General features: G+C 41.9%; 1 protein-coding gene across 1 annotated transcript in view; it reads left to right on the top strand.

The window, feature by feature from the left end:
- Positions 1-411: 411 nt before the first annotated feature.
- Positions 412-27,259, top strand: part of AOAH (acyloxyacyl hydrolase) — a 135,633-nt gene continuing 108,785 nt past the window's right edge. The window contains exons 1-3 of the mRNA XM_019655689.1: positions 412-925; positions 13,000-13,095; positions 21,775-21,841. Coding sequence (XP_019511234.1) covers positions 799-925; positions 13,000-13,095; positions 21,775-21,841 — 290 coding nt within the window. The 5' untranslated portion in view covers positions 412-798. The remainder of the gene's footprint in view (positions 926-12,999; positions 13,096-21,774; positions 21,842-27,259) is intronic.

A 27,259-nucleotide genomic window follows, 5' to 3' on the forward strand; every position in this document is an offset into this window, starting at 1 on the left:
GCCAAGTAAATATGACTCGGTTAATTCTGGAACATTTTTTTTTTCTTATTAGGTTTAAAACCCAGCCATGCTGACTGCCCGTGCTTGCATTGCTCATTTTCTGCACACCAAATGAAAGGCCTTGAGAAAATTGGACCCTCTGAGGGAAAACCCAATTTCTTTAGAGGAAAATAACTACTTGACTAGAATATTCGTTAGCAACAAAATAAGGAGCCCATTCTCATTGCATACAGCTGTTGAGAGCAAAACGAAGTAACTCCTGAATATGACGAATTATAATTTCCACAATCTGTGGGTGCTCTGATCCAGTTGCTACAGGGGTGTGTGTGTACGTGTGTGTGGCTTTTTTTTTTTTCAGTTTTAGTTTTAGTTTAGTTTTGTTTTGAAAGAATGAAAGGGGAAGGGCCTGAAAACCAGCGGACCTCTGGGTTCCTGAAGTTCACGGCTGCCCGCTGATTTCAGCCGACAAGCACAGAAGCGTCTGTGGCTGCCACCGCTGCAACTTGGGTTTTTCCTCTTCCTGCAGCCTTTAGCTCAGAAGAACTGCCCAGCAGGGACGCCCAGCAGCTCTTCCCAGAGCCAGGCCTCCAGGCTGTCTTGGGGTTCTGCAGCAGTGAGGAGCACGTCTGTGTGTGTCTTTATTTTCTTCGTACTCACTGAAAAGTGTGTATGTGACCTTGGTGTGTGAGTGCCAGAAGACGGAAGAGAAGGGGAGGGACACGGGTCGACGTTGCGGCCCTCACTTCAGCATCGCTTACTCAGTAGCCAGGCTGGTCTCTCCTGGCACAGAGCTCCAGGATGAAGTCCCCCTGGAAAGTAATTTGGGCAGTTCCTCTCTTCTTTCTCCTGCCCCTTCATACCTCGGCCTCGCCAGTCCACAATGACCAGCCCGGCACCAGAAACTCCAATGACCACATCTGTGTAGGTACGTAAATATTTTGCATATTTTTTATGTGAACATCACAATGTAATCATATACTTTGCTTGCATAGGAAGTCACCTATTTAATGACATCAATAGCTGTAAGATTCCAAGTAAGGTACTAAAAACCTCACTGACAGAAAAAATTTGAGTCTTAGAGTCAGCATTCACATTCGCACATGTGTGTGTGTAGATGAGCTCTACCCAATTGCTAGTTTGAATTAGTCACAGAAGACTTCCAATTCATTGGTGACTGGAATTTTCTTCCCCCTGGGTAGGCAACTCTGAAAGTCTGAAATTTATTCAATAGTCTGCAATTATTCAATGAGCTACTCAGAAAAAGGACCTAAAGTGCAAGTATGGATGCCATAGCTACAGATGGAAACTCTAGACACAGATTCTGACATGAGTTATTCCTGGAGACAGTACAGAAAAATATCTAAATTAGTCACGTTTCCTGAAAGAAACATGACACAGATTCTGACACTTATGAATTATTTCTGGAGACAGTACAGAAAAACATCTAAATTTGTCCTATTTCCTGAAAAAAACATGACCTCAGGTCATTATATATGTTAGGGAACATACCTGTAATTCCAAAGTCCTCCTCTAAACTAAAACTTTCAGACCCAGATTTCCTGTGAATCTATTCCCCACAGGCCTGGAAGCAGAGGTCTGTGGCCTCCCTGGAACCATGCCTGGGAGGTCAACCTCACCCACTATTTGCTGAGGTCAAATAATTATTTACTTCCATTCCATTTTCTCAAAACAGAACCCTAAAGCCTGTCCAATGAAAATACACTTGAGAAAGGCTTAAGTGAAGTAAGTTCTCCTTCTAGGATGGTTGCAAATTAAATGTTTTAGATTTCAGCAGGTTGTCTGGGATGTTGGGTGTCCATCACTATAAAGCAGACATGAGATACACATTCCCTTCCCTGCCCCATTCCCAACAAGGCATAGAGTTCAAAGGAGGCATTGAAGGAACTCTCTGGTTGTGTATTACTACATAACAAACTTTAAAATAACCATTTTTTTAATATCATAATCTTGTGGGTCAAGAATTTTTCAGAGCCTGGCTGGTGGGTCTTCTGCTCCATGTAGGATTGACTGAGGTCACTAGATGGTGTTTACATGGCAGATTAACGGGTATGGAACGATCCAAGATGGCCTCGCTCACATGTTTGACACATTGTTGGAGGGAGATGATTAGAAGGTTGGCTCAGCTGGGAATGTCTGTCAGAGCTTTTACACTTGGCTTCTCTAATGGAGCAGTCTCAGGGTAGTAGGACTTCTTACATGGCAGCTCAGGCATCCCAGAGAGAGAGTTCCATAAGACAGGGACTAGAAACTGCCAGTCTCTCAAGGATTGGGTCTGGAAACCGACACAGCATCACTTCCTCCATCTTCTGTGGGTCAAAGCAGTCACAGGTCCCTCCACTCAGACTCAAGGGGAGCTGACATTGACCTCTCCTTTTGATGGGGGGTGTCAAGGAATCTGTGGCCATCTTGACTGGCTGCACAAGTTCATTTTGGGTGCCCATACAAATACTCCACAGCCCAGAGTCTGTTTGGAGAGCGTGTCACTGGTTAGGTTTGATGATGATTTGGCACCCATTTCCCCGCCAACTCACAGCTTCTGGCTAACTCTGCCTGCATGATTTATCCCCTGTCATCATAATAGCAGGAAAGGTGGGTGCAAGAGGAGCCCTCAGTGTCATCACCACTTACTGAGCACTGGCTATGTGCTGAGCCAGCTGCCGCAGGCGGTCCACCTTGCTGTCTTACTGTTTGAAGGTGGTTCCTTGGGGAAACAGACTCATAAATTTGTATACAGGGGGGTTTACTGAGGACTGCTCTTGAGAACAGAGAGAGTGAAGGCAGCAGGAGTGGGCAGGAGAAGGCAGGCTACGCTACAGACACAAGAAAAGGCTTCAGCTCGTCTTATGGAGAGCTCTAGAGCTAAAGTGGCTCTTTAGAGTTGTCCTGAAATGGGTCCAGGCCTTGAAACCCCCACATTGACCAGTCACTGGGTGTGAATGGACTCTAGGGGGAGCACTCCCTTTGGTGGAGGCAATGCCTGGCGAAGGACCCTGGTGTGAGTTCTCAGCACCAACACACCCTGTGTGCATATACCCCATGTTATTTATTCCTCGTTAATGGACATTGGGCTGTTTACACCTCTTGGCTATTATGAATAATTCTGCTCTGAACAATCATGCACAAGCATTTGTGTGGATGTACACTTTCACTTTCCTTGAGTATATACCTAGGAATGGAATTTTTGGGTCATGTGATAACTCCATGTTGAACATTTTAAGGCACTGCAAAACTGTTTTCTACAGCAGTAATTATCCATGCAGCTTGTTAGTATCCATCCTTTTTATTATAGCATCCTAGTAGGTATGGAGTGATACCTCATTGTAGTTTTGATTTGCATTTCCCAAAATAGTGACCATTTGTAGATCTTTTTTGAAAAAATGTCTATTTATGTCCTTTGTCCATTTTGGGTTATTAGTCTTTTTATTGCTGAATTATAAAAGTGTCTTATAAAATCTTGATGGTATTCCTGGAAGTGCAAAGTTTTACATTTTTATGAAGTCCAGTTTATCCATTTTTTTCTTTTTCTTTTATGATTTTTTTGTGTCACATCTAAATCCTACATTTTTTAAAATTGTTGCCACTATTGTCTTGCTATTGTCTTATGCCCATTCTCTTATCTTGTTTCCTAGCCACCATTTTAGTCACCAGGGTATAACTCCTAGGACTGCAAGGAACAGGAATAAGCTTGAACTAGATAAAGCATTAAAAAAAAAGAAAGAAAAGAAAAGAAAGTAAACTTTCTTATGAGAATCCCAGAAATTAATTTTAGAACCAAAAGGCACAAAAACACAGTCAGGACCTAAAAAATGTGCCAAGAATTAAGAAAAAAAAATGGCTGCCAAAGGCTTAGGAAGCTCTCTCTTCTGGCATCCATCTCTGTCCCTATAAACCAGCTGGTTTTACTGCTCTAGCCCTTTGGCTAACTATAGGCTCCCACCGTCCAGAGTTTACATGTAATAAATATTTCACCCCACACAGAGATAGACTCTCCTGCTAATTGCAAATCCAACTTCCCAGGAGAGAGAACCTGGGCTAAGTGTTTAGGCTACTAAATAAGCAGCAGGTGGGAGTGAGGAGACCTCAGAGTAGAGATGTAACGACCAGGATCATGGGATGAGGGGACGGTGCTCCAAGAAGGGGAGAGGGCTGTTGTGACTGGAGAAATACTCCGAAAAGAGCCACCATAGAAGTTACTGAGCGATCGAACCAACATCCCCATCATACACAGCCCAGCTCCAGTCTCCAGGGGAGCCTTTGCAGCGGGAACAAAGTGTGAACCTGAAGGACATGATCTTGAACCTATTTCAATATCAGAACTAAGCTTTGCAAAGCCCCAGTGGTCCCTTTTTCAATTTACCATAATTCGTTTGCACTGAACAATACATCCCATTTGATCACTAAGCAAACATTGATTCTACTGTGCTTGAACAGGCACTGCCTCTTCCTGCCACCTTTTAAATGTTACAGAATCAATAACGAGCCATGTTTACTTTTGCAGAACATCATTTTCTTTACATGGATGATTTAGGGAGAAAGTAATCCTTATGTTTCTAAGTCATTGACATTTAAATTAATTCATTGAACTATGGGTTTTTTTAAAGCACTATTTGGTGCTCAGGAAGCCTTTTAAAAGGTTAAAAAAAAACCCACAATTTTTCCCTCATTCATGTCTAGTTAAATGTATAAAATGCCTTCAGAGTTATTTTAAAACCCCCTCTTCCCACCTCCATGCCCCAAAGAGTGGTCAGAGATGACTTTATAGTTTGAATGGTAGAAAGAAGCGGTCCTATGGTTTCAAGCTAATGTGAATGGCAAAAAAAAACCAAACCAGTGCCATTGACAAAATCAGGAAAGTTTTAGACACAGCCGGCAGAGAAGGTTGAAAATTTATGATCACAATTTATGTATCCAGAAATTTCACTTTCTCCACTTCTCAAGAACTGAACATTTATTCATAAGCCACCACTGCTGCTGATAGAGAAAACATTTCATCTCACCACTTATGTGTTTAAGATCCAGCTTTGCCATTTAGGTTTATGTGGAGGACATTTTTCATAACTTGGATGAACTAAATCTGCAGCTCCAACATCTGACAAATATATATATATGTATATGTATATATATATATATATATATATATATATATATATAGTTAAGATAAAGGATTATCTTAATGCATTAAGATAAAGGATTTTACTTAAGATACTGTACAGGCAAAAGTATATTGAAAAGAGCAATATTGCAAGTTTCCAATTTTGTCTGGGTATATTAGGTTTTAACAAGGTCTCTCTAAGTGAAATTGTAATAGGCATAATTAAAAGATAAGTCTTAGCAAAGCTTTTTTTTTTCTTTTAGATTTCCCAGAGATTGAGAAAGTAAAATTCTCCATTGACTAGGTAGCAAATGTTTTTGCAAGTCACATGGTTTTGAGTTGTTTGCTTTCAACACAATGAAAGGGGGTTTAATAGAGTTGTCAGGTGACAGATCATTTGAAATAATTTTTAATGATAGATTACTATAAGATTTTTGACATTTAACTCAGAAAGAGTTAAAGAATTGAGTGACATTGCTGTATCAAAAGTCCTTCCATTTCCATTTAGTTATTTAACTAAATGTTTTCTCTCCATTTACCTCTTTAAAAATGATAAGTAGCAACAGACATGATACCGAACCTCATGTGTACATGAATAAGTAATATTCTTCAACAGGTATAGGTACTAATTTAAAAGGCCCAACCATTTCATTAAGAAGTGCCATTCCATAAACTTCTCCCTTTATTATTTAGAAATTGTTTCTCAAATTGGCAATGCATATGTATTATTTAGATAAGTTAATTTATTAATAAAGAAAACTCTATCCAGAAGAATTTTTATACTTAAGAGTGTTGTACTTCCAGGAAATCAGAATTTTTGTTTAAAATGTATACATATTTTTAGTGTTAAGAAGTATAATAGTGTGTTTAATAAAATACTTTCACCATAAAAGTATATTACATTGGGATGAAATTTGATAATTGAAGAAAAATTCAAGGAAGCAGACTTTTCATTGAAATATGAATTCAAGGAGAGGAATCGTCAACATAAAAGTCTCACGGTGAAAGAAATGTTTGATCATATATTTTTTAAGTGGATGAGAGTAAGTATAAATCACTACAGTATTTGGATTTCTTTGGATACATATAGAAGATTAATGTATTATTTCTGTTGTAATATTAACAATCTGCCTAGAATGATATCATTTGCAACTATTTAAATTGATATCCATTAATCATATTCTAACATCCATTAAAGTGTGGAAGGAGTACATAGTTTTTCAAATTTCTTTTAGGGGGTACAGAGCAAAATGTGTGAAAACCATTTGTCTAACACTCTAGACTACGGCATAAAGCCTGTTCTCTAAAGTCTGCCCTCCAAGGCTCTTCACCATCCTGCCTCTTCCTGTCTCTCTCACCCTTCCTTTCCCATCAACCCCGGGCTCTAGCCTCGGCCAACTCTTCTTTCTCACCTGCACATCTTAAAAAACGCTGCTACTTTCTTCCTAAAGGCCTTTCCTGCCTTTTTCTGTCTAAAGAGGTCCTCCCATTCCTAAACACGCAGCCCCTCCAGGAAACCGGCACTGGTTACCCAGAATGGCATTAGTTTCTTCCTGGTCTGTGCTCTCAAAACACTGACAGGTCTCTCTACCACAGCACCTACAGGCTGCAATGACTACATTGTTTTTCTGTCATCAGCCTGTCATCTGGTCTGTGCCTTCTCTAACTCTCCTTTGTATCCTCAAGCTTTTGAGCACATGGTAGTTGCTAATAAGCGTGTGTTGGATGACTAACAGAATGGAATGGCTGCTGGGGCCTTCACTCTCATTTCTTTATTTTTAATTTTTATGTGTTTCTAAACCAGCCAAGCCAACCACCCTGTGTCTCTCAGCACAGCCTGTTAATTTCCTTTCACTGCCCTTGCGTGGGCTTTGCCCACCCTGGGATGCCCTCAGCCCTGCTCTTCCCAGTCATTGCCCAATACTCACCTCTCTCATTGCCAGTGTGCTCGGGAAAGTTGGCAGTTGGGAACTCACTGAGCATTTTCTCATCAAATGATGTCCCGGTGGTTGTTAGGCTAAGCCACAGAGCCTCACCTTTCCAAATGTACTGAAAATAGCTGCAGTGACAACAACAAAATCAACCACAGAAAAGTAAAAACAGTGTTGATGTTACAACATGGTCTTTTAAGGAGAAGTTTCTGAGCTTCTATTTTAAAAAGAGTTAATGGGGAATATGTCTCTGCCCTAAGGTGGCTTCAGCAGGTGGGATTAAAACGTCTACTCGTTAAACGCCTATTCTGTGCCAGGAAATAGGGTAACGGTACCACATTCCTACCTGGGCTGTATGCTACCATCTCTGGCTCAGCGACCAATCTCTTAGGGGAACAGGGTTGGCAGGAGGATCATTTTAGGTGATGATTTTCATACCTTTCTTTCTCATTTCCTTTTCTTTTCACCAACATAAGCAAGACCTGGGATAACGGTTGTTGATTAGAATTGCAAAATAAAAAAATCATATCCTCTGCTTCCACCCAACCAGGGAAATCTGAGAGGAACAGAATTTAGGTGCCTGTGGAGAGCACTGGGGAGGAAGGCTTGAGGGGACATACGTGACACACTCACTCATGCTGGTCGAACTGGGAGGCAGGACCCGGATGCAGACGTGATGTGGCTCCAGGACCTGAACTCTATGCGTCCCCAGGGCCCAAAGCAGAAACAATGAGTCAGCCTTGATTCTCACTTGTCCTCTCCCTTCCTCTCATCAACACATTAATAAATCCTATCGGGTCGCCCTCCACAGCAGGTCCCAAATCTGCCCATTTTCCTCCGTCCCCACCGCCACTCATTTCTCTATCCAATCCACCATCGTCTCTCTCCAGGACCAAAATCATCTCCTGATTCATCTCTCTTCTTTCACTTTTGCCCCTAAGAGTTTCCCTCCTGTGACATGATATTTTAAGACACAGATCATGTCAAATGGCCCCCTCCACAAAGCACCCATATGTTCCCATTGCTCTCAGGGCAAATCCTTACCTCTTCTGTCGTCTACGAAGCCCACAGACCTGGCCTCTGTCTATCCCTGCGCCTCATCTCCTACCGTGGGGTTCTGGCTCCAGGTTCACTGCCATCAAGCAGGTACCAGATCTCTGTCCCTACTAAGCCTGCCCCAGCTCCTCCTCAATCCGCTGGCTCTTTTCCAGTTTATCAGGCATCTTTTGTGTTCTTCCGAGAAGCCTGCTCTATCAGCTCTAGTGAGGAAGGTACACCACCCCCATCCTCACTACCCTGTTACTTCACCCTGTTCCTTTTCTTCAGAGCCCCCACAATTGCTTATAATTGTGTATTCGTTTGTTTATGACCTCCTTTCCCTAGTAGAGTACCAGCTCTAAGAGGACAGGAAGCATAGCAGTTTGTTCTCGGCATATGCTCAGAGCCCGGCACATGCTGGCATCTGGAAGGAACTCACTCAATACATACTGTAGCCCAGCCCCAGCTCCCATACTAACTAGCTCCCTGCTTGGCCAGGCACCTAACCTCCCGGAGCCTCCGTTTGCTGGTCTGTAAAATGAGAGCAATGATTCTTACACGTTTGGGAAGTTTGAATGAGATGATAATGTCTGCAAAACACTTTGAAAGCTGTCGAGTGCACGCCAGCCATGTGATGAACTGCTTATGAAGCCACCCAGGGTCAAAAGGAAGTGTGGTCCCACGGACCCAGGTTCTTGCAACTGCCAGGTGCTTTCAGGGCTTTTCAATGAAGTGTGGACTTCAGACAAATGACAGATCTAATGGACTGCTCTCTACAATTGGCTGCATGTCCAGCCAGCACAGATAGGATTATAATTAGAATTTTAAGAGTTCTGTTTCATTTCCAAAGGATTCCATGCAGTCTCCCTGAGGTGTGTGTCCAGACGCAGCTCCTGGTGGCAGGTGTTTTTACTCGGGCCCATTCGCTTCTTTTCCTACAATATCAGGAGTATCTCTTCCTATTACACTCATTAATTTCAGATGCCAGGTGAGGAGGGATTTTTCACATGTGAGATTTCAGATGGTGACCACTGAGCAAACAGCATAGCTCTCACCCGCTGTCATCACGTCCTGAATGACAGTAGCTTGGACAAACTCACTGTCGCAGAGCCAAACCTTTGATGAGCAGCCAGAGAATAGTCTGTAATGGGAGAAATTAAATAAATCCTGTCAGGTCATCCACAATAGGTCCCAAATCCGTCCGTGTTCCTCCATCCATGCAGCTCTCTAAGGGAAACCATTCTTCAGCTTATTAACACAGTGAAACCTCTTATAAGAAACTACAGCAAAGCCCGTTTCTCCATTCTTGCTGCTGAAGGACTCAGGACACACCTCACTGTCAACCCTAAATGAACAATCCACTTGGAAGGGGAGCTGGGCCACTGGAGATGGGTGGAGATGTGCCCGGAAGCAGGACACAAATCAAAGCTGAGCCCAGCCTGGGCGCTCCCACGGTTCAAATCCCATCACCTGCTTTTCTGCTGGGTCCTTTTGATTGTAACTCTTCACTAGGCAGAGTGATGAGAAAGACGACAGTACCAAAATTCACCTGATCATCAGACCCAGCTGACTATTTTGTTTCTTTTTGGCTCCTTTTTATTTTTCTAATGATTTCTAATATTGGCCAGCGTTGCTAAGGAGCCAGGAAAGTCAGAAGAGCCCTTGATGGGATTCCTCTGAGTAAAAGAAAAGCCTAACTGTGTAAGTACGAAGTACAGGTTGGTCCCGAGTAGTACAATGCTCTCTGCAGTCATCCTACCACGCCGTGGATGAAAACAAATACATAGCATGCGCTGGAGGTGAATTTGCAGGGAAAGGAAACCGTGTGCAAGGTGTGAGATGACTGGCACCTCTGAGAATGGAGCTTCAGGAAAGTTCCGAGGAGGGTTCCCTTACGCTCTGTGTCCCTCCCACACTCCTGATACACTGAACCAACTGTGGATTTCCAGTTCTTGCACCTCATCGGGTCTGTTATGCCGCTGATTATAAGGCATTGTCATTTTAGGTACCAGTGAGAAAGAAAATTTGCTCCTAATTAAATTGTGACAAATATGGGGTCAGCGGGGACAGATGCCATGTTCTTTCAGGTCACAGTCTTATCTGTCTCCTGGGAATGCTATTTCTCCCACTTGCTCTCTGCCTAAAGTTACAGCTCACCTAACATTTGACTGGTGTTTGGTATTTACTGTCTGCTTTACGTAAATTTGTGGACTAGGTTGTGAGCTCCCTATGGAGAGGAACTGTATCCTGTTCATCTGGGGACCGTCAAACCCTAGCACAATTGCTTGCCAAGGACAAATGCTCAGTAACTCTGGGTTGAAAGCATGGGTTCTTTGTTAAAGCCAGTCTTGGAAGATTCCTCCAATGTCTGGGCAACATATCTGTGGCTTTTACCTCCATGAGAAGGAAAAGACAGCAACTGACAGGATTTTTCTAGCAATACATCAAGGCTTCCATCGGTTTTTTCCCCATGAAGAGGTGGCACCATTCTCCACAGAAGTAGAGAGTATTTCCCAGGACTGTTATGTCTCACTCATCATCTATTTCACACCAGCATGAGAAGGGGAGCCACGACGCGTAATGAGGCTGGAACAAATAGTAAGCACCGTTGTCGGTGACGTGACTGAGCCAGGACACAACAGCAGGTGCATCCATTAACCCTCTCCTGTGGAGACCACCGGCAGCCGGCCACCGAAACGCCACTCAGGTGGCTGTCCTGTCAGTTCACCTCAAGTTTGCAAACATCTCTTGCCTCCCTACTCCAAGCCGGGTTGTGTGCCAGGCTCTCAAGTTCAGAGATAGTAGGACCCCATTGCCGCCCTCAAGGAATTTATGGTCTAACTCGAAACTCTTAAAAATGAAATTCCAGAAGGGTAGGTAACTTGTTCAAAGTCACACCATTATAAGTGACTGAGCCAGTACTGGAACCCGGGTGTTTTTGTTTGTTTGTTTCTTGTTTTGTTTTTATTTCAAAGCCTCCCCCTTTTGAACTATACCACATTGCATCCTATCACACTGCAATATAATTATTTATAATTTTTTTCAATTGCATTTAAAATTTATTTAACTCTACTTAACAGTTGATTAGCAAAGCCATAAATCAGGCTGTAAAAATATATTATAGATGTTGAAAATATTCACATATATTAAATATATTTCATGTATTTAAAATAAAAGTGAAATTGGTTTATCGCTGGCTGATTGAGTAATGTTTACATTTTTTACATCATTCTATATTTTTTAGATTCTCTAAAATGAGATTGAATGGCATCTATATTTTTGAAAAATTATTTTTAAAGTAAAATAAAATAAAGTAAAAAATATACAAAAATGCTTTTTAGCCCATAAAATACTAATAAGTATCAGCCACTAAATTTATTGCAAGGTACTAAAACCCTCAATGCATGGATTAGGTTAAAAGCACATCTAATTGACCTTGATACTTGAATTTGATAAATGCCCCAAGTATTTGCTGTGAGAGCAATAAAGCTGTGGCTATCAAGATCGTACTATCTCAAATGTGATCAGTTCAGCTTTGCCCAGCATTTTCTGAGGGTACAGAACAACGAAGGCCAAAGCCTACTCAGAAGCTGCAGTGCCTAGGACGGAGGACGTCTCATTCTTTGTTGACAAGCCCTCACTTTACAGGTTTTACTCCTTTCTGCCTAGCAATGCCTGGCTGTACTATTCACAGCTGCTATCTGCCACCTTCCCTCAAGGAGTCCTGGTGGGAATTTGGTTTTAATGACAACTTGCATGTGACTGTGGGTCCCCAGCTCCTTGAGCAGATGGATAATAGTGAGCTTACTGCTGAGCCAGGCACCCTGGAATTTCATTTTGGATGTAAGCCTTCTATTCCCTCCTTGGAAACCAACCTGTACTAATAAGCGCCATTCCTCTTATCTCAATGAGGCCTAATAATCTCCTCTCACAGACCTACTGATCTTTGACCAACCCCCTGCGTATAGAAGCAAGAGCCCCCTCCCTTTGGAAAAATAGGAGGTTGGGGCTTCCCTGGCAGTTCAGGACATCAAGGCTGTGATAGAACCTTCTAGGAGTGCCAGCCTCGCAATTCTGGGCCTTCACACTTACTTATTATATATCACAGTTGCTGCTGAAGGATGTATTTCTAACTTATCAGAGTTTCCTTCTAGACACTCATTATATTGGTACGTGCTTTCAAGCAGTGTGCTTTGTAGCTAGGAGGTAAAATAATATTTTACAATAGTGTTATGATTTCAAAGGCACATTTGGTTGCACCGTTCTCTCATTTCATCATCACAGAAGCCCTATGGGAAAGATATTATTACCTGCTTTGCAGTGAGGAAACCAAAGCTTAGAAATGCTCGGTGGTGAGTCCAAGCTTGAAGGACAGAACTCAATCCCAGGTCTGACTTCACTGCTTTTCTAAAATTAAAAGTAAGACCCCAGATCACAGGCTGAGAAGGTGTCAGATGGAAGTGGTCTCATTCCTAATGAAGACATCCCCTGCAGAAGAGAAGGGAAGGAAGGAGGAAAGAAACCAGCATCTATTGAGCTTCTATTCTGTGTGGGCTGTTTTCCTCGCACTATCTCTTTCAAATGGCATCTCTTTCTCCCAGGTAATCAAACAGAAACAGAAATAAAGCAAGACTCATTTACTTCCCCAAAGTCACATAGCTTACAAGTGGCAAAACTGGGCTGACAACTGGTCTTTCTGACCCCCTAACCCACGGTCTTCTTACCAAACTTCACATCTCACCACAACTCATGGTGCATTTATGCACATGGGCGATGTTAAAAGGCAAATGGCAAAAGTTCTCTGATTTGGAAAGGTTGGTGTTCTTAGGGACACGCGCATATCCCCTTTCCTCCCCCTGAGTGCCCAGCACATTTTTCTGTGTGACACTGCTGACATGCTCGTCTGGCCTCTTGCAGGGTGTGTTGTGGTGGTATCTGTGATTGAACAGCTTGCACAAGTTCACAACTCTACGACCCAGGCCGCGATGGAAACGCTGTGCAGCTACCTGCCTGGTAAGTACAGAAAGGGTTCTGCGGCAGTGGGTCCCCTTTCTTTTCTCACTCATGGTCTTTTCTCACTCCTCGGTCACCATGAATGAGTTTAGACCTGACACATGCTTACGGAGGAGAATCCGATTGTGTTATTTCTGTAAATCGATATTCTTATGGGGCTCACAGAAATTAAAACAAACACACAAGAAAGCCGCTGTAGGCTGTTTTTTTCTCTTCATTTTCCATCGTGGCAGAATAATGACGGTCAACCATGGTCATTGTGGTCAAAGCAATGAACAATTTTCAACGATTTGTATTCATTTGACCACATGCACATACCCAGAAGCATGCACAGTTCTACCAACACAGAGCTTTAGGCTGAGAAGACAACTGGTCTCAACACCACAAATGGGAAAATAATCTGAGAACATTCCATTGATGTCGACTGGATCTCAACAAAACCCCTCTCCCATCCTGCAGAAGGAGCTGACTGATGGTTCAAACAAGTCACATATTTGTTTTTCAATCTCAGCAGAAAGAAAATATTTTATTTTCACTTACTGATACTGTTAGGTGAGCAGTCACAATGACTAAACTTCTTTGAGAGTCAAATTTTCATTCGCTTAATGTTAAGGAGCTAATTCATCAAGGATGCCTATATTACTTTTTCTGAGTAAAGTAGTTAGACTAGTGGTGATTGTATCTTTGATTTATATAGCACACAGAGCCAATAGCAGCAAAGCATTTTCCGAGAATTTATTGCATGCTGTCACAATATGCATTCACAAGCTAAATGTTTAAAATTCAAAAACTAAGCCTGGGAGACGATAACACAAGAACACACATGTTTACAATGTTCCAGATCGACCATTGCTAAGATTTGGACATGTTTACATCAAATCCTTCTTTTGTGGAATTAGAACATGGCAGATAAACTTGAAACACCCTTTGGTCTCCCCCACCCCCAGTTCTACTCTCCTCCAACCTCCCTAGAGGGAACCAGTCACATGAACTAATGGGTATTCTTCCTTTCAGATTTTATACTTTCACATTCATGTGTATGAATCCACAACCAATGTATAATATTGCCCTGTGGGTGATTTTTTTTAACCTTTTCTTGATAAAACAAATGTGGAATATCACACAAAATAAATGTATAGTTTTAATACCCTTGTAAACATATCTTAGGTCAAGATCATCAGTTCAGGAGCTTCACTCACATGCACCATCCCATCACGAATCCCTTTTTCCCCCTAAAAGAACAACGTCCTGAATTTTACTGTAATCATTTCCTTGCATTGCGTTATAATGTTATCACCCAAGTGGGTATTCCCAGACACCATAGTATTGCCCAGTTTTAAAAATGTTGATGTGTCTTTTAAGTCTGTTTTAATCTATAAGTTTCCTTTTCCATCTCTTCCTTTTCCTTGCAATTTAGCTGTGGAATTTGCCCTATAGAGTTTCCCATAGTCTGGATTTTGCTGATTGCATCCCTGTATAATTGAATGAATGCGTTTCTCTGTGTTCTGTATTTCCTGAAAATTGGCAGCTGGGTCCAGAGTCTCGATCTGACTCCAATTTGATTTCTTAGGCAAGATTACGAGCACTGGTATTTTCATTCATCGGGAGGCCATCACAGGTGTTTTTCTCTTTTTTTTCTTTTTTGATGTTAGCAGCTGTTGATACTCAACAACCAGACCTATTAAGTTCATAGAGAGGTTGCAAAATGGTGCTACTTTAATCTGCCATTTATATTTTATTTAAATATGTTAGAGACAATTTTCCTCCTCATCATTCCTATTTTAAAGACATTTTCCCCACAGTTCCTAATGGCACCATTCCTACTAGGAAAGGCAGAATAAATGTTTGATTCTTGGGCTTTCTTTGCCAGTTTTCAAATAACGCATTGCCTTTCTAGGCTGATCCCAGAGCAGGCAATTTATTTTCTTTAAAATACCATTATGAACTCATGAATTTATATATATTTGATGAATTTCAGTCTATTTCAGTTATTACCCTTTTGAGGCTCAAATTATCCCAACTTTGACCAGAGGGAACCTCTTCAAGTTGGCTTCTGAGTCCTCTGACGTGAGCCTAAGTAACCTCTGATAGTTTCCACACTAACTGGCGTGACGAGGTGTGCGAGCCCTGTCTTGTACATTTCTAGCCCCAGGCTTTTGCCATCAGTCACTTCCATCAGAAGCCCTGGTTTCTTTTAGTGGGAAATATTATTTTCAGACCGCAATCTGGGCACGTACAAATGCTCATTGCAACTGAGTAGGTCATTCTTTCTAGGCCTCTTAAGTAGATAGTGATAGAAGATACCCATATATACATTTACATATATAATTGTAAGACAGTACATCTATTGAGTTGACACTGATGCTTCAAATTCAGGACTACAGGATTTTTTTTTTCTTAATCTGTTTCCTACATACCTGTAACCTGCTCCTTCCACACGCTATATCCTAATTCTCAAGGACTATGGGATTGATAGAATTAAAATAGCCCATCATGACTCATTTACCTACCCCTCATTGCACACATAACTGTCTGAGAATATCAATTCTAAGACTACTCCTATTAATATATTTTATAATCATCGAAGGCAGTTAAAATTGTTTTTTGCCTATGCTTTTCCCATTTCTCTTTAATCATCGTACTATATTATCTGAGCATGCAGCCATTACACACAGTACCCATTCCTTTTCACTCTCATTTTGCCTTAGTTCCATCAGCCACTCTGATTGATGTTCACCATCAGCCCTGATGAGGATGTCTATCTAGCTGAGTTGTTGTCTAAGGCTCTTTCCTCAGCAAGGGCTCATGGGAAATTCTCCCTGAATTTGTTGCATGCTGATTAACAGGCTGTCTCTGCCCTTTATTCTTTGCGAGTCAATGTTTTTCTGGATATAAAAATCCTTGGCACACAATTTCTTTCCCTAAGCATCCTAAATATGTTATTAAAAAGCCTGATGATAATCTAATTTCCTTTTTCTTACAAGTCACTTGCTATTTTTGCCTAGAAGTTCAAAGGAATTTTTTCTTCTTCTATAAAATTTAGTTATATAACTAGCATATGTCTTGGTGTCAGTTATATATACATTGGTGTTCTGGGGCACACAGTATGCTCTCTCCGTAGGTGCTCTCAAATACATTTTTTATCATTTCAGGGAAGTTTCTAGTATTTGTTCAATGTCCTTAAGTTAGTTTTCTTCTACGGGGATTTCTAGTATTCATTTTTTGAATCTTCTTTGCCTAGCTTCAATATTTTGCTTATTTCTTGAATACTTTTTATCTCTGCATTTATTTTTTATCTTCATATTTTTCCTCCCTTTCACCTTATATCTCTTAAGACATCTGTTATTGTATTCACTTCTTGTGTTCATTTTAGTTTAAACTTCATTTCTTTTATAATCTTGTATTCTTCACTGACTTCTTTATTGCCATGTTTGTATTTTTTCTAATTCTGATTTCTGTTGTTCTTCTATCATTTTATTAATGCATCTTAGCTCATTTTGAGATACAATGTTATGTTTTCATCCTTTTCTGGCAAGATTTCCTGGCAAGCTTTTACTATCTGTAGGGATGTGATTCTGTTCCTTTTTTTTTTTTCTTATAATAACTTCATATGGGAGTTGACCTAGATACATTTCTGTTGCTCATTTTTACATGAGATTAGTTTTCCAAAACTCTTAGAAAAAGAAGTGACTCGGGGTAGCTTTTTTAACTGCACAGAGCTCCTATTTCTGTTGTTTTTGTGTAGTGTTAAAGAAATAGCAGCTTGCTTTCTGAGGTTTTCTGACTCTGTTCCCGGCCCACTTTCATCTGTTTTTTTCTCTTTAACATTGCTTCTGTCCAGATCAATTTTGACTCCAAACCCAGCAGTTTCTCCTCACTATGGGCTCTGTCCTGGAAAGGAACTCTGGTGGGTCAGTTTCTAGGAGGTGTAGGTGCCAGGCCACTTGATTTCCTCAGTCCTTCGAACCTGGAGCCCTCTGCACTCACCTGCTACTGAAGTTGGCAAAGCCTTTCCTGGGTCCAGGTGCTGTCGTTCAATTGGCCTACCTTGCACTCCAGTCAATATTTGTGGGGTTTTTGGGGATTCCCCCATTCTCCGGTTTATCTGACACCCCATTGCTTCCCTCCACTTTCTTTTCCATACAGACATTGATAACCCACAAGAAATGGCTTTGCATGATCTTTTGGGGTTCTTGGAGATACCTAGTTTTGTTGTAACTATTATGTATGGTTTTGTGTGTGAGGGGTTAATCTCTCTCTCTCTCTCTCTCTCTCTCTCTCTCTCTCTATATATATATATATATATATATATATATATATACACACACACACACACACACACACACACACAGGGTGCCAAAAAATTTTATGGGTGTGGGAACAGTACACAGAATGGTCCGCGAATTGTATGGGGAGACAAAGATAGTCTGTCTTCTATCTAAGGACTTCTAGAAAATAGAATAAGCCTGGAGCATAGTGCCTACCTGCACCCTGTACTGCCTTCTTTCTGTCCAGTGAGTCAGGAGAATGGGGGACAAAGGAAGTGAAATTATGCACATCAACACACAGCTATTATTTTAAAAATTATTTTCAAGTAGTATTGCGTTTACCGCCAGAGCCAAAAATAAATCCAGAAAACATAATCTTAGCAGAGAAAGCACATATGCAACATACTTGAGCATCGTTACTCAGTAAATAAATCATACTGGCTTTTCCTGGGCCCGGGAAGACTTTTTTTTCAAATTGTGCAAGCATTTCCGACCTTCAGTTTCACCCACTGCTTTTGCCTCTGGCTGTCGTTAGTAAACACCTTGGAAGAGTCTCAGAATTGTTAATGGGAAAATTACTAATGGAGTCATTCTCACTAGGGGTCAGCAGACTCATATGCCCTGAGAGTCTTGCTGGAAGGAACTTCACTTTCTCCGGTCACCTAGGCAGAGATCTTATCTCCATGGAATACGTAGTTAAACACTCACGCAGACTTAAAATGAGGAAGGCAACTTGCCTCACATTCTATAGGCTCTGAAAATCCACTTTCTGCCTCGAGTATAAAGCCTCAAAAGTAGCTCAGCGGTTAATTCAACTGACTGTGCCTTAAATTTCTCATCAGTAATTAGTGCGTAACAGCACCTGACACACCTGAGGTAGATGAGGCATCAAATAAAATGTCCTAAGTACGTTGAAATGCATACTACAAGTAACATGGGCTTTTGGAGTAAAAGATTTTAACCTCTTACTGAACCACAGGTATAGTTATCAGTGATCTTGGGCAAGCCTTAAGCTCCGTAAACCTCAATGTTCATTCCTACAGAATGAGGGTAAAAAAATAACCACTCCCTCAGGAGGTTCTTAGGAGAAAGTTAGTGACAACAAACATGAAGGTGACTTACAACCTGGAATGGTCTAGGTTTTATTTACACACACACGCACGTGGATATACCTCATGCAGGATGACTGTGTAGTTCTTTTTTAACCCGCCTTCACCCTTGGAAATGGACACACTTTTTTTTCCATGCTTTTCCAAATAGTTTCACTCTGTGGAAATTAAATATTCTTATACCTTTCTGGTCATAGGCAGGATTTAGCTGTAGACATTTTACATCAGATAGGTTACTGGCAATATGTTAGTGCCAATCTTCAGTTGTATCAATAAGTGAGGGTGCTGCCTGATCAGGGCTAACTGGCACCTGCCTGGATTTTTCTGCAGACTTTGCAGATCTGTGCTCTGCATCCTTCTTGTCGATCTAGAATTTAGCTCTCAGAGGGCCATCTCGTGCCCCACGTTAGCCGCTGGTCCAGGAGCCCCTCATTCTTATCCATCACCAAGTCCAATTGAGGAAACTGATGGTTGAGATGATCCTGCTCAGAGGACAGCCTTGCGGTCATTCACTTCAACCTGAGCAAAACAAGGTTACATGCACACACACACACACACACACACACACACACACACACACACACACTTCTTATTTTACCAGAAAGAAAACAGATTTTCTCTACCTTTCAGGCAATACGGCAACTTTATCAAAGAACACCCTAATGCCAGGTTTTAAATCGCACTGCTCTTGGCTAAGCTAGTTCTCCATTAGCAATACTTGAGACTCTCCCAAAGTGCTTTGCAAGTTCATGTAATTTTGAACGCCTGGTGCATCGTGCGCCAAACTACCAAGACGGGTAGGAGAGGGGTGCTGAGTCCTACTCCCGCACTTTTCCAGTGAGGAAATGCAGCCCCAGCGACCTAAGGGCAGAAGCCAGTTAGCTGGTGCTGAAACTCAGGTCTGAGTCCTATCACCTCAGAGCTTCTTTAGGCTCTCCACTGCAGGGGGGCACCCAGGGAGAAGAGGATATGTCACGTTTAAACTGTTATACTGCGGTGTAATTCACACAGCATGCAATTCAGCCATTTAAAGCCTAGAATTCAAGGGCTTTTAGGGTGTTCACAGAGTTGTGCACCCATCACCACCATCAAGTTTAGAATATTCTCACTATTCCAAAAGGGAACCCAGTACTCCTTATCTGTCACCCCCAAACATTCATCCTCCCAGCCCTAAGCAACCACTAATCTGTCTCTATGAATTTGCCTATTCTGAGCATTTCATGTAAAAATGGAATTATACCATATGTTGGCTTTGGTAACTGCTTCTTTCACTTAGCATAATGCTTTTCACGTCCATCCTTGTTGTAGCATGTATCAGAACTTCACTGCTCTTAATACTGAATAATATCCCGTTGTGCAGGTGGAGTCCATTTTGTTCATCCATTCATTAGTTAATGGATATTGGTGTTGACTTGTTTTCACTTCTTGGCTATTTTGAATAATGCTGCTATGACCATTCATGTACAAGCTTTTATGTGGATATATGTTTTTTTATTCTCTTGAGTATATACCTAGAAGTGGACTTACTGGATCACATGGTAGCCCTGTGTTTAACCATTTGAGGGGCTGTCAGACTAGTAACCAAAGTGGCTGCACGATTTTGTATTCCCATCAGCCGTGCAGGAGGATTCTAACTCCTCCTCCTCATCATCAATGTCTGTTATGAGCTGTCACTTCTATTACAGCATATCAGAGGGAGTGGGAAGGCATATCTCATTGTGGTTCTGATTTGCATTTTCTTAATAGCGAATGACGCTGAGCATGCTTTTGTGAGCTTACTGGCCATTTGTGTGTCTTCTTCGGAGAATGTCTATTCAAATGCTTTCTTTACATGTTTGGTACATTTCCCCAGTGAAGACATCTGGTCCTGAGCTTTTCTTTATGGGAAGTTTCTAATTACTAATTCAATCTTTTGTTATATGTCTATTCAGATTGTCTATTTATTGCGTCAGCTTTGGCAGTTTTCTTTCTAGGAATTTGTCCATTTCATCTAAGTTATCTAATTTGCTGCCACGCAGATGAGCCGAGTATTCCCTCAGAGGTTTTTTTTTTTTTTTAATTTCTGTAATGTCAATAGTAATGTGGGGGATATAGTTTTAAGTTCCTACTTCAAAAGTACACTATGTTTGAAGTCTTATAAGTCTTATTGTAAGACTAAGTCCTACAAACATATCTATTTTAATATAAAAGTAGTATTGACATTATTTACCACCGAGTAAAAATGAAGAACCAAACAGAGTTCCCTGTATTGATCCTGTTGCTTCAGTATCGTGCCCTCTGAGCAAGGACAGCGCAGTTTGAGAAAAGCGTGACCTGCTACATTCTTGGGGAGAGCTCCCTTCCCTTTCCAGGACTTCTCACCTGTCCCTAACTTTGCTAAGGTCCCACGTGGAATCACCAGGGTCCCACAGTAGACCCACCAACTGGAGAACCAGGACCAGAGAGTAAACAGATTTCACTGTGCAAACAGATCAATCAAAAAAGCATTCCTGGACTCTCACAATGGGGAGAGGGTGGGAGGAAGGAGACTGTATTATTAATGGGTGTGTGGTGTGTGTATGTGTGTGTATGTGTGTGTGTGTGTGTGGTGTGTGTATATGGTGTGTGGTGTGTGTGTGTGTGGTGTGTGGTGTGTGTGTGTCTGTATATGGTGTGTGGTGTATGTGTGTGTGTGTGTGTGTGTGTGTGTGGTGAGTGTGTCTGTATGTGGTGTGTGTATATGGTGCGTGGTGTGTATATGGTGTGTGGTGTGTGTGTGTGTGTGTGTGTGTGTGTGTGTGTGGTGTGTTCTCTGGTGTAGATGGCAGTGCAGGAACACCTGTGACAGTCTCCTTTTATTTCTGGAATATCAACAGAAAAAACTAAAAAGCTAAAGTGAAGTCTTTTTTTCCCCCCAAATGAACACCAGAGAAGAATATTTTTAACAAAGCTCTATTCAGATTATTTACTTTAAAGTGATTCCTGTTTCTTTCAACTTCAACAAATAACATCACCAACATTCAGATGTTCGCTGCTGTGAAAAATAAAATAGAATCCCAGAATTTAACCGTATTTTAAAAATAAACTAATGATTTTTAGCATGTGCAGTAAATAAAGCGACATTTGTACAAACCTGAGATGGAAATGATATTTTAATGGTGACATTAACTGTAACATTTTTCCCAAACCCTTAAAATTAATGACTTGAATTAATGATAAATTAATCACCCAGCTTCGGCTCCTAGTAAAGATGATCATTATTAACTCATGTGTTAAATTCATCATAATAAAATTATTCTATTTCCCCTCTTTATTTTTCTTAGAAAAACTGTTCTTAAAGAGTGCCTGCCACTTAGTGGTTCGCATAGTTGGACCAGATATCATAAAACTGTGAGTATGCTGACACGGTAATCTGATTCATTTGGGGAACACGGAAAGAAACGGAAAAACTGGGGGGGGGGCGCTGGCTGTTTCCAGCCCATGTAGTTACTAAACAAGGGTGTGAGCTGTCTTCCAGTTCTTGCTAATAGCAGAAAGCTCAGACATGACTCAGAACCTTGGTCACTCTGAGCAAAGGCTCCCCTGAACTACGGGGTGGCAACCTGGCTAATTTCTCTCCGAGGGACTTTCAGAAGGAATTCGCCAATACCAACAAATGACTGGGCCCTGTTGGCTGGACATATGCCCTTGACCCTTTCTCCTGAGCTCCCCACATGCCCCAGCTTTTCCCTTCTCTACCTTCTGGGTCCTCAGGCCATGACCTTCTCAGGTTCTCCCCTTCTCTCACCCTCGGTGTTCCTGGGCCTCTCCACTTCCCAGCCCCCACCCTTGTCCCCCAGTATCCCTCATGTGCGCCATTATCACTATATGCGTCCTTTCTTTCTTTTATCTTTCTTTTGAGTTTAGGGGCACTGGATCAGATAAATCATATTCCTGTTCATGGAACTTTCTCATCAAGAATCTATTCATGGCTTTTCTATATTTATTATTTAGTTTGTTACTTAGTTACTTTGAGGAAGGTGATTATCTTCCAAACTCACCACCCAAAACAAAGTCTAAGACCTTGACAACAACTTATTCTAACCTGACGGTCCCTCTCAGTCTCATGTTTTTTCCACCCAAGTAACAAATCCTGTGTTCATCTTTCTCTTGCTTTTCTTTTTCTATAGTTTTATTATATATCTATTATATCCATATAATTATATAAAAATAATATATGATAATATAAGAAGGTATAATTACATGAAATAATTATAATTAATAATATATGTATTGTACATATTCCTTTAAAACATCTTTCTTTTACTAATTTCCTTATGAATAGAGCATCACATTGTATATAATCTCTTGGGACCTACCATTAAATGTGGGTGTCTAAGATTCATCCACAGAGCGGTGTCATTGTTGTAGTTCATTTGCTCTGACCACGTAGAATATTCCATTGTGTTTCTACAGGAGTCTGTTCCTTTATTATCGCATGGACGGGTGTTTGGGCTGTTTCCTGGTTTTCTCTCTTGCTAATGGTGGCATTCTGAACAATCTTACATGGTTCCTTTTTTTCTTTGCCATTAGCCTCAGGGCAGAGGCGCTCAGAGGACAGCATCACACCCCCACACACAACAGGGGAGCTTAGAGTTGCAGAATTTTAAAGACAAAAGTAACGTAAAAGCACACAGCACTTACCACATCTCCTTGTAATCAGCGCTCTGCCATGCTGTGCAGCTGCCTGTTAATTCTGGCCTCGCTCTGTTGTGGTCACTGATTTCTCATGGGCTCTGCTCTGTAAGAGTGTGGAAGGCAGAGGCCCTGCCTTCTTAGCTCATCCCCCTATTACTGCCACTGCCTCCTAAGGGGTCTCCTGGCCTGCAGGCATGCCCACTGCCCTGCAAAGCCACAGCCACATTATACCTGGCTGGTCCAATATCTGTGTAATGCAAAACTAACGTGGCACTCTCTCACATAAAATTCTCCACACCCTTTGCAGGGTTCCTTAGCCCCATACACAAGGCTATGTGTGAACCGGTCCCTAAGGACATTTGCAGACTCACCCCTGGCTGCTCCCTAGCGTATTACAATCACAACCATTTGGAATTTCCCCAAACACACCAGGAGGTTTTTGCCTCAGGACCTTTGCATGAGATGCTCCCTCTGCTTGGCACATCCAGACAAATTGTCTGCCCCAGACAAATCCTACTTCTTTGGACCTCAACTCCAGGGTCATTTGCTCTAGAAGCTTTCCTGACCCTCCTAGGCTACAACAGACACCCCTGCCACCACCACCACCACCACCACCACCACCACCACCCACACACACACACACACACACACACACACACACACTACACCACACACACACACACACACACACACACTCCTAGTACCCTGTGCAAACCCCCAGCACAGCACTTACCACATCTATTTGTAGTTTAATTCTCCATTTATTTCTCTGAGTTGCTACCCAGATTGAAAGGCATTTGTGGGCTAGGACTACATTTTATTCATCTTTGTATATCTAGGTACTTAGCAAAATATAGAAGGAAGGAAGGAAGGAAGGAAGGAAGGAAGGAAGGAAGGAAGGAAGGAAGGAAGGAAGGAAGGAAGGGGGTGAAGGAGGGAGGAGAAGAAGAAGAGGGCTTTGTATTTCCAGGCCTTGGTACAATAATTGAGCATAAAAGACCTTCAATTTGTGCAATTAATTAATTCTTTAACAAAACAAAATTTTCACTACAGATGAGCTATGAGCAGACTGCTCCCAAGAAAATTACTTGAATGCATTAAAACAGAAAAAAAAACCTTCTAGCATACTCAATGAATCTGTTTATATACCTACTATGAGTCAGGTGCTCTGGGGGAAAAGTCAGCTTGGACAGAGAGAGTCTGCTGGGCCTAGAGAGGTAAGTGGAAAAAAGTCACAGAAGCCAAAGAGGCCAGTGCATCCAGATATCCAAGAGGGAGTGTCAGAGGTTGGCTACCAAGGGTGCTGGGAGGGAAAGGGAAGTGGCCTGGGTTCACCTGGAAACCCATTGCTCTTCTGTAGCTGGCAGGAGAGCAGTGAATGCCAGAGCCAGTTAAGCACAAGGACCAAAGAGAGGACAGACAGACATGCACTAGATGCTGCAGACGGGAAATGTATGAGACAGTCCCCATCTCACATAACTACAAGCGGACACGGGGATGAGAAAGAATGGGCCCGGCCGCCACCAAAAGAGGGCCATTCCATGGGGGGTGGGGGGCATGTTTTTCTTTAAGACCATTCAAAGTCATGACACGGCTAATTCTCATTAGTATGGGGTGGACCCCTTTGAAGAAGACAGATGTAATAAACGATACCCCTCCGTGGTTCTGTCACTATTTTCCAGTACCCATATCAATTGTTGGCTGATAGAAATTTCTCCTCTTATGGTGTGTTCATCTTATAACTTGTTTTAATCAATCAGATGCCGTTTTGGGTTGATGTAGGCCCTTAAGTGACAGCCTCATGATTTAGTTTTACCTAAATTTCAGGTTTCTGATAGTAAATGTGTTTCCTAACCCAGAGGGCATCATCCCTTCTCGTTATCTCACACCAGTCAAGTCTCAGTGATTCATGAACTAATTATTCAGCAATTACATTTCTTACCCACAGGCAAGCCACAGGATGTTATTAGTCAGTGGGACACCTGAGCACTCAGGTGCATCCCCCCAAGAACCTGGGCCATGCCAGGAGTGGGGGCTGCTTCCACGAGCAGCCAATCCTAGCCAGTGATCACATGCCAAGTCCTCTTATACCTGGTCTTGACCTCCATTGTGACAAAGGTGCCATAGCAAACCTGACCTTGGTCTTCTGTCCATCTTACTTGGCTTCCTGGCATCTATTTATGCTTCCCTCTAAATCATAAGTTTTTGTATTCCAAACCTAGAAGCCCTCAGAGATCAGAAGAGGCCTAAACTACTAACATTTTTAGAAGAAAATACAAAAGAGGGTTTCTAATGATTATGATACACCTTAAATGTAATTAATGGTTTTTCTAGACACCAAAAAATACAGAGCAATATAACCATGCCATTCACAAGATAATTACAAGCTTTATAGAAATGATTAAATTCATAGCATACTATAAGGAGTAGGGTCCAGAAATGGAATGAAAATAGTAAGTTGTAAGAGGAAGGACTCTTTTTACTGCTCTGAGTGTACCTCTGTGACTATATATTAATATGTAAAACCTCCTTTGAAAGTGATGTCAAAGGTCTAAATGTGATAGCTTTCATGTGTGAAAGGACGTGTCCTCAGCTCTCTGCCATAGGCTGTTATGCTGCCCATCTGCTAACTTAACCCTGACCTTGATCCCTTCTTTTGGTTTATTATGATCATCATCATCATTGAATCCATTCTACCATGATCCTAATTAAATATGTTAATTAGCTCTGCCAAATGTGTTGAAGTCTGCCCCTCCCCACGTGCCTTACTCCTGCAGACCTCTGTCCCTGTAAAGGTAGTAAAAGGATATATAATAAGCTACAATATGACAATTTTGGTCTTATTTGCTGCTCTGGGAAAAAGGAAACAAAGCTGGGAGGAAATGGTTATTATGAGTTTGGAGATTTCCTAAGGATTTCACAAAGTACATGTGGGCTAGGCCTTCTGTCCCGAGGTTGGTGGACAGCACATGTGCGATTAATATTTGCCACTTCTTTGCATCTTATACATTTCAATGGTCTCACACTTGTCTGGACTTACGAGGCTTTGCATTTTCTATTCTTGTCCAAAGGAGCACCTCTCACTTTCACTCTTTTGATGACAAAGCTCCAGTCTCAGAGGACCCTGGGAGGGACACCACATGCCCAAGTCCCTCCTCCTATTTTTCAGTTCAGAGAAAGCCAGCCTCACTCTCTGACTCAGGAGTCCCGATTTCCACTCTGATATTCAAATTCACATACTTGAAAGTGTGCTGTCTTTGTAGGGGAAAGGGAAGAAGTCTCGGATACCACATAATGAATTGGCTCTGGGGGTCCTGGGTTGCCACAGATGGGGTGTTAACCATAGCGGTGGGGGGAGGGGTGGGAAAAGAAAAGATAAAGTAGGGCCCTATTCATCACCCTCCTGAGTCCACTAAATACCAGAACCCCATAAAGATAGCAGTCATCAGTTAAATAAATGGGCCATGAAGTTGAGAACAGATGTGTCAAAACGGCCACCTTCTCCTGATTTAGTGACCCTTGGTAGACAGTTTGGTGATGGACTTTCTATCTGTCACAAACAGTTTGCCCCACAGCTTATATGACATGGCCTCTTTTTACGCTTTCAGTTACCCCCTCTCCACTAGCCATGAAAGAACCCTGGGGCCAAGTAGATGACTAGTGATGAACTCTCCTCTTAACTCAGATGCTCACACAAGGTTGAGAAGCCATCCTGCCAGTCACATGGCTAGTCTCATTCAGCTGGAATGAAATTTGGGAGCCTTGTGGTCCCAGCTTATGTTTCCACACACTAGTGACCATCAAAATATTTGAAGCTCTCTGAAATGGCCCCTCTTTTTCTTTTTTTCTTTTCTTTTTTTTAGCTGAGCCATCCTGCCACCAGTTGGCAGCTCAGCAGGTGCTCATCTCGGGCCAGGACTCGAACCACTGTTGCTCAGAGCTCTAACTCTTGAGCAAGCTCTTAACCAACTGAGCCACTCGGTCGGCTGCTTGAGCTTTCTAACTCTCACTTGTTATTCTGCATATCCAAGTGTCAAACCCCCTCGGAGGAGAGTGTGTGGAATGGCGACCAGGGAAATAAGGCAGACATGGGGGTGCAGCTGGAATGGCTATCTAGCGACATACATCCAG

The sequence above is a fragment of the Hipposideros armiger genome, unplaced genomic scaffold (genome assembly GCF_001890085.2).
Source record: "Hipposideros armiger isolate ML-2016 unplaced genomic scaffold, ASM189008v1 scaffold_244, whole genome shotgun sequence".
NCBI lineage: Eukaryota > Metazoa > Chordata > Mammalia > Chiroptera > Hipposideridae > Hipposideros > Hipposideros armiger.